This window comes from Hyperolius riggenbachi, chromosome 4 (assembly GCF_040937935.1).
Source record: "Hyperolius riggenbachi isolate aHypRig1 chromosome 4, aHypRig1.pri, whole genome shotgun sequence".
Lineage (NCBI taxonomy): Eukaryota > Metazoa > Chordata > Amphibia > Anura > Hyperoliidae > Hyperolius > Hyperolius riggenbachi.
The window spans coordinates 232234315-232247328 of record NC_090649.1 but is presented as its reverse complement, the minus strand read 5'-3'; the positions used below and the strand labels follow the sequence as shown (position 1 = coordinate 232247328).

Here is a 13014-nt window from a genome sequence, read left to right as displayed (position 1 = left end):
TTTCTGTTAATTTTAGATATATTTCTTCAATTTCTGTTTGGACAATGTATGGATAGGAAGTGATGGAAATTTTCATAGACTGAAGTACTAGACAGACATAAAATCCAACAGAGGTTCTAACCTCTTTTCATGTGATCCACATTTTAACAACAAAAAAATGGAATTGGGCCTTAAAATGATTATTCCTTTTGCCATAAATCAGAGACAAAATAAATGCAATCCCAAATTATCCAGTCTGAATGTTGGGGGGCTGTACAGAAAAATACTGTTGTACATATAATAGAACATTCCTTAACTCCCATGTCATCAAAGCTATCATTAACTTCAATAGAGGAGACATGAAAGAGTGATATTGCAATCAGGTGAATGCAAAAAATAGTATGCGGACTAAGTGGATCAAACACTGACTAGCATTTTGGCTGCAATTTCCTCCTATATAATAATAGGCAACTGTCCCTGCATATAGCAGGGACAGTTGTCTCTGTGTAGCTGGGTCTGAGCTTTTTGCTACTGCACAAGGCCGGACGACAGGGCCGGAGACAGGCAGGCGTGTGAGCGAGCGGGCGGCCGGGTGTGCGGCGGGTGCGCGCGCGGCGGGTGTGACGGGTGCGCGCATGCACGACGGGTGGGTGCGCGCAGGCCTAGCCCGTTTTTAAACAGGCTAAGGTAACTAGTTTTTTATAATCTGGGGCACATATAATACTGTTTGTTTACTAATTTTATTTTAAAGTAAGAACATTATTAAAATGAATGAATTCAACAATATTTATTTGAAAAACAAAACATTTTTTCTAGCAAATAGCTATTTTTGCATAGCCTTGTTTATGCTTTGTGGTTTGGGTGCAAACGATATTCAGATGGCTCTCAAAACAATGAAAATAACAGGGATGCCTATAAAAATTGCCAGGATGTAACGGTAGAGTGTCGCAGCTCAGATGTCTGATTATTTGGTGATCTGCAGAATCACCAATAATACAGACGCTATACCTGATTATGTGTGATCTGCAGAATCACCAATAATACCAGTATAGCAACGCAAGGAGCTGAGTGTGTAGTGCTTGGTGTAAAAGTAACTTTAATAGTTTGGCGAGACCTCACCAGAGGGGCTGGTGAGGTACTATCGGTATACTGACCATATGCTAGAGCACAATAACTTTAATAGTTTGGCGAGACCTCACCAGAGGGGCTGGTGAGGTACTATCGGTACACTGACCGTGAGTTAGAGTACCAACCCCAGCAAGCTGGAGATATTAAGACTGAAGAGATAGAACCTCCCAAGGAGCGGGTGATTCAGACAGTACTACAGCCTAGAGATCACCTGAGGGGCAGGTGATTGAGACTGTATTGCAGCCTGGAGAGCAGGAGATACAGACAGTACTGTGACTAATGATCACCTGAGGAGCCTGTGATTCAGACTGTACTGCAGGCTAGGAGCAGGAGGTACAAACAGTACTGCAACTAGGGATCACCTGAGGAGCAGGCAATTCAGACTGTATTGCAGCCTAGGAGCAGGAGCAATTAGTCACTAGCAAATAACTTCACCAGAGGAGCTGGAGAAGCTAACACCTCACCAGTGGCGAGGGCCCACTGGTGAGTAGAATGGTCAGACAGGCAAAGGTCGGCAAAAGAGAGGACAGTATCAGAACAGAAACGTGAAGCAGAAGAGTAATCAGTAATCAGGCAGGGGTTTAGCAACTTTGAGGCAGATAGGCAGAAGTACAGAATCAGTAAACGAGATCAGAGTCAGAGTTTAGCCAGAGTCATACACAGGTAATCAACACAATATAACAATTCCTAGTCTAGGTGTGAAGTACTTGGTTTCAACACCTGGGATCCAGTCTAAGGTCTGAGCGCTAACACACGAAGTATTCACGACAGCAGACAGTGTCTGAATGAAGCCCGGAGGCTTAGGAAGCAGAGGAGAGCTCACTGGCACGCCCCCTGCAGCCAGCCAATCCTGGGCGCCGTGAGGCTCCTCTGACGTCAGCCGACCAGCAGGTCAGCTGACGAGCCTCCTCTTTGCATAAAGGTCCCGTCTGTGCGCGCGCCCACGCAAGACGGTGACCCCTTGCGAGAACAAACATTCCGTCCTCGGCGTCCTAGACGCCGAGAGGACGGGGAGCGGCATGGAGGCAGCTGCGGTGGCGGTGCTGTTCGCCGCAGCTGCCTCCTTCATTACAGTACCCCCTCTAGGCGTGGACTCTGAACACGCACCACCTGGCCTATCTGGATGTATCCTATGAAACTCCTCCCTGAGTTCCTCCGCATGCATGCGAGAGAGTGGCACCCAAGATCTCTCTTCAGCACCATACCCTCGCCAGTGAACCAGATACTGCAAAGAATTACGCACTCGCCGGGAATCCAAGATCTGTTCTATTTCGTACTCGGGCTCTCCATTGACTACCACGGGGGGGAGGAGTGGAATCCACATACACAGCCTACCACCCCTGAAACTGGGTGGGAGCGACACCATGTAAGTAGCATTATTCACTTTCCTAGAAACAGGATAGGGCCCTATAGATTTGGGACCCAAATTAACAGATGGCTGCCTTAGGGACAGATGCCGAGTGGAAATCCACACCAAATCTCCCGTGCGAATTTCCATTCGACAGAACGTCTTCTGTCAGCTTGTCTTTTCTGAACTAAAAAGGTTCTCCTTAAATTTTCCTTCACCTTTTTCCAGATGTTTTTCATGGTTTCTGACCATTGTTCCAGAGCTGGAAATGGTGACGTCACCACTGACAGTGGTGAGAATTTGGGTGATCTCCCCGTGACAATCTGGAAGGGAGAAAACCCCGACGATGTAGACCTCAAATTGTTGTGAGCGAACTCAGCGTAGGGTAAAAACTTAACCCAATCGGACTGGGTATCTTCCACGTAGCATCTAAGGAATTGTTCAAGGCCCTGGTTTACCCTTTCGGTCTGGCCGTTAGTCTGTGGGTGGTAGCCAGGGTGACCAGCATTTTTGTGAGCATGACATGTCTGTAAGACATTATATCTAAACTGGAGGGAAACGAAAAGAGCCTCCTCTTTGCATAAAGGTCCCATCTGTGCGCGCGCCCGCGCGAGACGGTGACCCCTTGCGAGAGCAAACATTCCCTCCTTTGCGTCCTAGATGCCGAGAGGACGGGGAGCGGCATGGAGGCAGCTGCGGCGGCGGTGCTGTTCGCCGCAGCTGCCTCGTTCGTTACACAGTAGTATTCAATAAGATAAAAAGCAAAACATGTTCAAAAAATAAGTCATTCATCAGTGAAATAGCCTCTGACAAGTTATTATTTGCCAGTGTTCTTCATCCACTGACTGCTTTATTAACGAAGTTCAAATTACATATTAGTAGATTGAACTATTGTAATAGATAGATGCTATCTTTGGACTATGAAGGATTTACCCTAACATTTCCCATCTACAACTGAAGACACATACAGTGATATGAAAAACTATTTGCCCCCTTCCTGATTTCTTATTCTTTTGCATGTTTGTCACACTTAAATGTTTCTGCTCATCAAAAACCGTTAACTATTAGTCAAAAATAACATAATTGAACACAAAATGCAGTTTTAAATTATGGTTTGTATTATTTAGTGAGGAAAAAAAAACTCCAAATCTACATGGCCCTGTGTGAAAAAGTGATTGCCTCCCTTGTTAAAAAATAACTTAACTGTGGTTTATCACACCTGAGTTCAATTTCTGTAGTCACCCCCAGGCCTGATTATTGCCACACCTGTTTCAATCAAGAAATTACTTAAATAGGAGCTATCTGACACAAAGAAGTAGACCAAAAGCACCTCAAAAGCTAGACATCATGCCAAGATCCAAAGAAATTCAGGAACAAATGAGAACAAAAGTAATTGAGATCTATCAGTCTGGTAAAGGTTACAAAGCCATTTCTAAAGCTTTGGGACTCCAGCGAACCACAGTGAGAGCCATTATCCACAAATGGCAAAACATGGAACAGTGGCCAAGAGTGGCCGGCTGACCAAAATTACCCCAAGAGCGCAGAGAAAACTCATCTGAGAGGCCACAAAAGACCCCAGGACAACATCTAAAGAACTGCAGGCCTCACTTGCCTCAATTAAGGTCAGTGTTCACGACTCCACCATAAGAAAGAGAATGGGCAAAAACGGCCTGCATGGCAGATATCCAAGGCGCAAACCATGTTTAAGCAAAAAGAACATTAAGGCTCGTCTCAATTTTGCTAAAAAACATCTCAATGATTGCCAAGACTTTTGGGAAAGTATCTTGTGGACCGACAAGACAAAAGTTGAACTTTTTGGAAGGTGCGTGTCCCGTTACATCTGGCGTAGAAGTAACACAGCATTTCAGCAAAAGAACATCATACCAACAGTAACATATAGTGGTGGTAGTGTGATGGTCTGGGGTTGTTTTGCTGCTTCAGGACCTGGAAGGCTTGCTGTGATAGATGGAACCATGAATTCTGCTGTCTACCAAAAAATCCTGAAGGAGAATGTCCAGCCATCTGTTCGTCAACTCAAGCTGAAGCGATCTTGGGTGCTGCAGCAGGACAATGACCCAAAACACACCAGCAAATTTACCTCTGAATGGCTGAAGAAAAACAAAATGAAGACTTTGGAGTGGCCTAGTCAAAGTCCTGACCTGAATCCTATTGAGATGTTGTGGCATGACCTTAAAAAGGCGGTTCATGCTAGAAAACACTCAAATAAAGCTGAATTACAACAATTCTGCAAAGATGAGAGGGCCAAAATTCCTCCAGAGCGCTGTAAAAGACTCATTGCAAGTTATTGCAAACGCTTGATTGCAGTTATCGCTGCTAAGGGTGTCCCAACCAGTTATTAGGTTCAGGGGGCAATTTCTTTTTCACACAGGGCCATGTAGGTTTTGAGGGTTTTTTTCTCACTAAATAATAAAAACCATCATTTTAAACTGCATTTTGTGTTCAATTATGTTATCTTTGACTAATAGTTAATGGTTTTTGATGAGCAGAAACATTTAAGTGTGACAAACCTGCAAAAGAATAAGAAATCAGGAAGGGGGCAAATAGTTTTTCACACCACTGTATCTATGATGCACATATCGTCAGAACCTTGCTGATTCCAGAGGAAATATAGTCACTTAGCAACAGCTGAACACCATACATTCCTTTTTAAGTTTTAAATGCATAACAGATCCAGTTTAACCACTGAAGCACAATAGGGTAATGCAAATTAACATTTTATCCACATAAAATTGCAAATCATCAACAAAAATGATTATCAAACACATTGTTCTTCTATAAAATCTACATACAATCAGTTTATTTTCAGTCACATTGCAGCATAAGATTATTTTGAATGCATCTTACCTTATTTTGTATTTGTGTTTGACCCACCAAGATGAGAATATTAGATGAGATGATGGATAGACAGAAGTTTATCAGAATGATGGATCTCTCAGATTTAATGTATCTGTTTCAATGAAAGCAAACAAAATCATATATTATTTGACAGCCCTGATGACATCAATATATGTACAAGCTTATTTGAAATACACATGATTTATTGCATTAAGCTTGTCTTAGTACAAATATAAATACAACAGAAATAGAAGTCTAACCAAAGCCTTTTCTTCTTTTAGGTTTTGGATAGAATACAACTAGTTAATAACTTTGGTTGGTTTACACACCTGTTGTTATCACTGTTAGATCCAGATTTAGACAAAACCACAGGAAGTCATAAAATATACTGTACCCCTGCCTGGAAAGAAAGTCCAACTTTTAAAATGTTTGCTCAATTCTTGTTTCAGAATGAACCAGTCCCAATCCTTATTTCCACAGAATCAAGAAGAAGATTCCCAACATAGAGACATACTGTATTAGTAGATTAAAAGTCTAAGTCTAAATGTCTAAGCCCTCCCTGCACAATCCAAAATTGAAAAAAAAAACGTTTAATTGTATCCTCACAGGTTTGACACAGCTGTGTGCTTGTTTGAGATTACCTGTTTCTCCTACATACATTTTCCTGAAGAAGAAATTTTAGTGAAGCATCCTTATTTGATCGTTTAGCTGATTCGTGAGCCTTTGACTGTGATCAAGCTGTTCTAAACATTAGCCTTTGTTTAGAAGACTTTATATTCCAAACAGTAACAAGTTGATTGAGACACCTTCTGCATGTCCCCAGCCACAAATGTCACTCTCTGCCTTCATTCCTGCCTCCATCATCTGATAACTATAACAAAAGTAAGTGTTATCACCAATTAACCCTACCTTATCTCTATCTTGTTCAAAGGTAGGTTTTCCACATACCTAATAAGTTTATCCCATGTCTATCTTCTGTAAATTCTACAAACCATGCATCTGCACTGCACAGGCACAATTAACTAATTTGAAAAATGTGGGGTAAATTTGGATTTTAACAGGTGCTAATGAAGGCATTATGGCTCTTTCACATCAGAGCTTGCGTTGGAGAACGCTCAAAGCATGCGTTTTGTTGTATGCGTTTTAATGCGTTTTGATATGCGTTGCACTGCAGTGAGTGTGCGTTTTTAATCCGTTTTCAATGCGTTACAGCACATAGAAAAACGCAGGTAATTTTTTTTTCTTTTAGTTTTCAACTTTCTACATTGTTCCTCTGTTGCATTCTGGGACTGATTGCCTGCGTTAACGGATTAAAAACGCGCATAGTGTGTGTTTTACATTGACTAACATTGTAACGCATAAAGCTAGCGTCGGCTGAAAAACTGCGCCTGGGTGCAGTGTAACACAACGCACAAAAAGGCTGCGTTATATGTGAAAGCTAAAATGAAAGTCTATGGACTTTCATTTCACCTTGGGTAACGCAAACTTTACCCTTTGCGTTGAAACGCAGAGAATCTGCCCTAATGTGAAAGAGCCCTTAACAACTGTTAAAAACACAAAGCTAAAAAGAGCTTATTTACACACACACACACGCACGCACGCACGCACACCTGCACGCACGCAGGCAGGGCTGGGCCGAGGCATAGGCTGGAGAGGCTCCAGCCTCAGGGCGCAGTGTAGGAGGGGGCGCAGAATTCATTCAGCTGTCATTCCTAATTGTGTTTGAAGCAGAAAGAAATAAGAAAAGGGGATACATGGCAGTGACTGCAAGCCAGATAACTACATATTAGGTGTTGGGGAGGTTGTGGGCCCTGTGGCACCTCTTAGTCTAATAGCAATCAGTGTGTGATGGCTGGGGTGGGAGGGATGGAGGGGCGCAATTTGGTGTCTCAGCCTTGGGTGCTGGAGGACCTTGTCCCGGCTCTGCACGCAGGCCACACACACACACACGCACGCGCACGCACGCACGCACGCACACACACACACACACACACACACACACACACACACACACACACACACACACACACACACACAGATTTTAATAAATGGAAGGGAGTGCAGATCTATCCCTTTTAATTTAAAGTAAACACAGTCATTACTTAAATTAGAATGGGATCAATATAAACTACTGCACCATTATGAAAGGGTTAAACTCAGACACAAGTGCAGCTTGGAAGATGTAAAACACAGACACACACCTGCACATGCACATTGGAAGGAATTTGGCACAGATACATGCACAGACAGGAAAGTAAAGTAAAGGGAAGGGCTCCTCACACACATCTCTGCATACACCTGTGTCTGCCTGGCAGCTGAAGCTGACTGGTGCTTTAGATCATCTCTGCCAGCAGGGAGTGTGTGTGACTGATCAAGCAGAAGCTTGAAAACTTGTCTATGTAAAGAACCCAATTACAGCCTGGCAAAGTTCTGTTGTTAACAGGAGGTCAATTTTGTGCAATGTATGATGTAACACAGGGGACAAGAAATTCTGCACATGCAAACAGCTCTGAGCATTTCCAATTTTTATTTAAACAAAGGCGACACCATTTTTTTAAATTCAGTTCAGCAATGAACTGGGCCAGGTGTCAGGAAGCTTCTCCCCTTCCTGGGTGGTACATCATTAACCAATGGGATCACTTTCCTCTTTACATGGAGAAGTCATTGGTGCTTCTATGTTTCAGTGGGAACTGCCAGTAAAGCCCATACGCCTGTGAAATTGCCTGTTACTGCTGAGGATGCTGCACCACTCTGCAGTCTGCAGCCCATTGACCTCACATCTTCTCATCTCCCCACCTCTTTCACAGCGTTTGGACAGTGGAGGAAGTGGAGAAGAGAAGGAAAAAGAATAATTGACTGAAGGAAGCTGTCAAGGGGATGGAGTGGCATGCAGAGCCGGGACAAGGTCCTCCAGCACCCAAGGCTGAGACACCAAAGTGCGCCCCTCCATCCCTCCCACCCCAGCCGCCACACACTGATTGCTATTAGACGAAGAGGCGCCACAGGGCCCACAACCTCCCGAACACCTTAATATCTAGTTATCTGGCTTGCAGTCACTGCCATGTATCCCCTTTTCATATTTCTTTCTGCTTCAAACACAATTATGAATGACAGCTGAATGAATTTTGCGCCCCCTCCTACACTGCGCCCTGAGGCTGGAGCCTCTCCAGCCTATGCCTCGGCCCGCCCCTGGTGGCATGGGATCAATATACAGAGGTGAAACAAGCATTGCAAACCATGAGACACAGTACAGAGAAACTTAAAAAGTTGAGACACACTGTGGAGGAAAATAAAAAGTCAGAACACATGTAAGGGGCACTGGAAAGCTAAAGGATACATTATGGAAGACATTTGCAAGCAGGAGCTGCTCTACAGGTGCCCTCTACATACTTTGAGGGAGAAAGTGAAAAGCTGGGGGCACATTTAGGGTGTACTGGAATGTTGACGTAAGTTAGGGTGGATCTAGACTACTACAATAGAAAGCTGAGAAACAGTATGAGAAGCAATAGAATGTTGGCACAGTAGAAAGCAGGGTAAGGTTTCCACACAGTGTAGGGGCACAGGGAAGGTGGGGCACACTATGGAGGGCCTAGAAAGCTTTGGCAGAGTACGGAGGATACTGGAATCTGCCACACTCTACCGGGGAAAAGAAACCCCATGAAGGCCAGCATCATTAACTAATTAAAAACTCTTTATTGCAAAAAAAAATCTACAAAATAGAAGGAATTGCATGATGGAGATTAAACTGTAACATTTTCAAGCAAAACATCTATGTTTTAATTGTTTTTGCAATACAGTTTTAATGACATAGTGGTGCTGACCTTTTCTCCATATCATTTCCTACTTTTCCATAGAAGGTAAAGAGGGCATTAGTTCTCGGCACACAAGAATCTCCATTTGCATGGGTGCTTTCCTACATAGTATTCTTCAACACTCTACTGAAGGAACTGGAAAGTTTAGACAAACTTCAGTAAGTCCTAGAAAGTTGAAATATCTTCTAGTGGCCCTGGAAACCTGAGGTGCATTTTGGCAGCACTACAAAGCTGGGGCACACCAGGGTGGACACTAAAAAAGCTGCAACACAGAATTGGGGGCATTTTAAAACTGGGACACAATAAAGCTGTCTCTAGGAAGGGCAAGTTCCTCTTGTGCAGTCAAATCTCTTTGTCACTATTTCTTTGTCATTTGTCCTTCTTTTAAGTACAATGAATGAACAGATCTGTTTTAATGTTTGTATGTCTATGTGTTTACTAGGGCTCATCCAAGCATCTCCTGATTATGGGCCATATCCTATTCAAGGTGATAAGTAGCTTGCAGATGCGAGCTTCTTATCACCTTGCCATCGCGCGAGGATTACCGGCAAATCCTATTGCCCATATCCTTCGCGCGATGGCCGATCGTTAGAGAGCATTACTCAGGCGAAAGCCTGAGCGATGCTCCCATTTACCGAGCGATGGGGAGTGAGGTTTACGCTGTGGTGCTGTCCACCAGCACCACGGCCTCACTCCCCACACATGCGCACTCCCCCGCTGAACATCGCCGCCATCTTCCGTCGCAGCATCTGGGGGTCTCCTTTAATAAGGAGACCCCCAGAGCTCCCCGTCGGGTCACCTCACAGTTTAGAAGCCCCCACGCAGCTCTGCAAAGGCTCCCCTGTCATACGTACCGCCGCCGATCACCCGCCGCCTCTCGCCGCAAAATCCGTCACGTAATTACAGTGTATCTAACACTGTAATTACTGTCCACATAGAAGGAGCCCGGGCAAAGCATCTTTGAATCTGCAGCCGGGCTCCCCATTGGTCTGCTGTCTGAACCAATAAAATGGCTCAGACAGCGGACCAATGGGGAGCCCAGGCTGCAGATTCAAAGATGCTTTGCCTGGGTTCCTTCTATGCGGACAGTAATTACAGTGTTAGATACACTGTAATTACATGACGGATTTTGCGGCGGGTGATCGGCAGCGGTACGTATGACAGGGGAGCCTTTGCAGAGCTGCGCGGGGGCTTCTAAACTGTACGGCGACCCGACGGGGAGCTCTGGGGGTCTCCTTATTAAAGGAGACCCCCAGATGCTGCGGCGACGACGTGCGTTAGCTAGTTTAGACCTGCTTTTTGCAGGTCTAAGCTAACGCTCATGTCTGCCGGGAAGCATCGCTTCCCGGAGACATGATAAGGGTAATTGGATTCCGTGGTAAGAACTCGCTGGGCGATTATATCGCCCAAGCGAGTTCTTTTCCGCCTGGGGGGGTCTAAAGTTTAATTAGATTAGGCGATGCCCCCACCGCCTAAGTTAAGAACTTGCCAGTGCTTAGCGCTGGCGAGTTCAGCAATAGAATATGGCCCTATCTGTCTTCAAGCATCTCCACTGTAACAAGTGATCCAGCAAACCTAGACTGGATTATTTAAAGGGAACCTGAAATGAAAGGCTTATGGTGGCTGCCACAGGACAGCCAGGGAATTTGCATTGTTTAAAAGGAGATAAATATGTCAGCCTCCATATTCTGACTTCAGGTCTGATTTAATTTTATACTAAAAAATATATTTTTTACATTAATTTCAGATGGTCTGTAATTAAAAATGCACAGTAACATAGATATGACTTGTGACAATTAAAACATACTGGGGTCAAGGATTGGTGAATTACTTATGATGTACCAAATGACGATGCTTGGAGATGCCTTAGTAAATCAAGCACTTTCAGTCACATGTAACCCTATACATTTGCGCCCATACCAAACCCTATCACCTTGCCCACCCAAGGGCCACTTGGTTGTCTCTTCTTCCAAGCCAGATTATCCCAGTCCTCCCCTGGCCATGTTTATCCAAGCCAAACTTGAGAAGTAGGAAAGGTGTGATATATAATTTAGCTACTGAGATTGTTTAGAGCCAAAATTATGCACACATATCTACTATTCCCATGGGCGTAGCAATAGGTGTTGCAGAGGTTGCGACTGCATCGGGGCTCTTGGGCCAAAGGGGCCCGAAGGGCCCTCCCTCATCTACAGTATTAGCTTTCTATTGGTCCTGTGCTCATAATAATGACTTCTATAGATACTTTGAATAATGGTAATCGTTAACAAACTGCTCCCCATTCCCTTATTGCAGCTCTGACACTGTGGTTGTTCTTGGCAGGTTTTGGTGCACCGTATCAATTGTTACGTATAAAGTGTTTGGGGGGCCCCAATGTAAAACTTGCATCGGGGCCCACAGCTCCTTAGCTACGCCACTGACTATTCCTCAAATTCCCCTGTCCAATCTTCATTTCAAATCAGTCATGAGATATAGCAAGGCAATGTTGGAGTATTGGAGAATATTAAGAATAGTCCTAAACTGAAGTTACATTACTTTAAATACTAATTTACTCTGCAAGCCATCTGGATGTATGAATAGCTGAACCTGTCAGCACTGTTAGAGTGGACAGGCTACATGTATAGACTTGCATATTGTCAACTGAATTCCAATGAGCAATCTGTAGCTTCCAAACAACAACAGACAAGTGATTAGAATTGGCGACTACACCCACAACTTAGAGATAATGGACTTGGTGACACAGCAAATGAAGGTCTGAGCTAGGCAGCAGCTGTGATGGCTCTATACTGATTCTACAGCATCTAGCCAGGGTCACACAAAACAATGGAAAGGCACACAGTCTGAGAAAAAACAAGACAGCATAGACAATTCATTTGGTTTACTACCAAACAGTCACAATACCCAATTCTCAATATAATTGGATGCCATTTCTATCATTATTAAAACAGATTTGCATTCAAATGACATTAAAAAATGCTATCAATCAAAGCAACGTAAATGCCAACACACACATTATTCAATGTTCATTTCAGTGCCAATGGACTGCCTTTTGCTACATCGTTCTCACCAGAAACCAAACAAAATATTAAAAATATGCTGTGATATTTGGTAAATCATGCATTAAATGTATTTCAACCATTTTCATGTAAGGAACAAATTTAGCTCCTTAAAAAGATTCTATGTGCTTGCTTCCTGTGTTAATAACACATTCAAATTATAATTTGTTGCTATAGCAACTTACATTTATTTGAATACAACACTTTTTAAAAACTGTAATGTCATGCAGTGTCACTGTTTTACTTCTGGTTTTAAGGAAATGTGTACTTGTGTACAAATCTCAGCAGACAGGAAAAATACAGAGACAGCAGAAAACAGACCTGGTATTCAGATCACAGATACGTTAGTAATCATGTCACACAGCTTTGGAATATTTGCAGGAAGAAAAGGAGGCAGTAAGATGAGCCGGAAGACCCACACCAGTGCTCATTCATGTGTACAGACTGCTGGTAATGGCAATGTGGGACACATTTTGGCTCCACAGATTGTACATAGTGCACTGTTTCTGTTAGGTCATGATTTCGCATTCTGTGGTATGGACACATGTTCTGACATAATTTTCCTAACCATAAACTCCACCATCCTACTTCCTTTACCTTAAGCCTCCTCTTTGCCAATACACTCTCTTTCTGATGCCTATCCTTAAAGGGAACATGAAGTGTGAGCGATATGGAGGTTGCCATATTGGTTTCCTTTTAAACAATACCAGTTGCCTTGTGTCCTGCTGATCTCTCTGGCTGCAGAAGTGTCCAAATACCTCACCCAAAACAAGTATGCATGCTTGTTCATAGCTAAAAGTATTAGAAGCAGAAAATCAGCAGGACTGCCAGGCAACTG

At 43.6% G+C, this 13014-nt stretch overlaps 1 protein-coding gene across 5 annotated transcripts in view; it reads right to left on the bottom strand.

The window, feature by feature from the left end:
* The window catches only part of ADGRB3 (adhesion G protein-coupled receptor B3), a 1235185-nt gene that overhangs the window by 220720 nt on the left and 1001451 nt on the right, over nucleotides 1-13014 (bottom strand). For all 5 annotated transcript variants that reach the window (XM_068281444.1, XM_068281441.1, XM_068281445.1 and 2 more), the window contains one exon: nucleotides 5321-5423. In XM_068281444.1, coding sequence (XP_068137545.1) covers nucleotides 5321-5423 — 103 coding nt within the window. The remainder of the gene's footprint in view (nucleotides 1-5320; nucleotides 5424-13014) is intronic.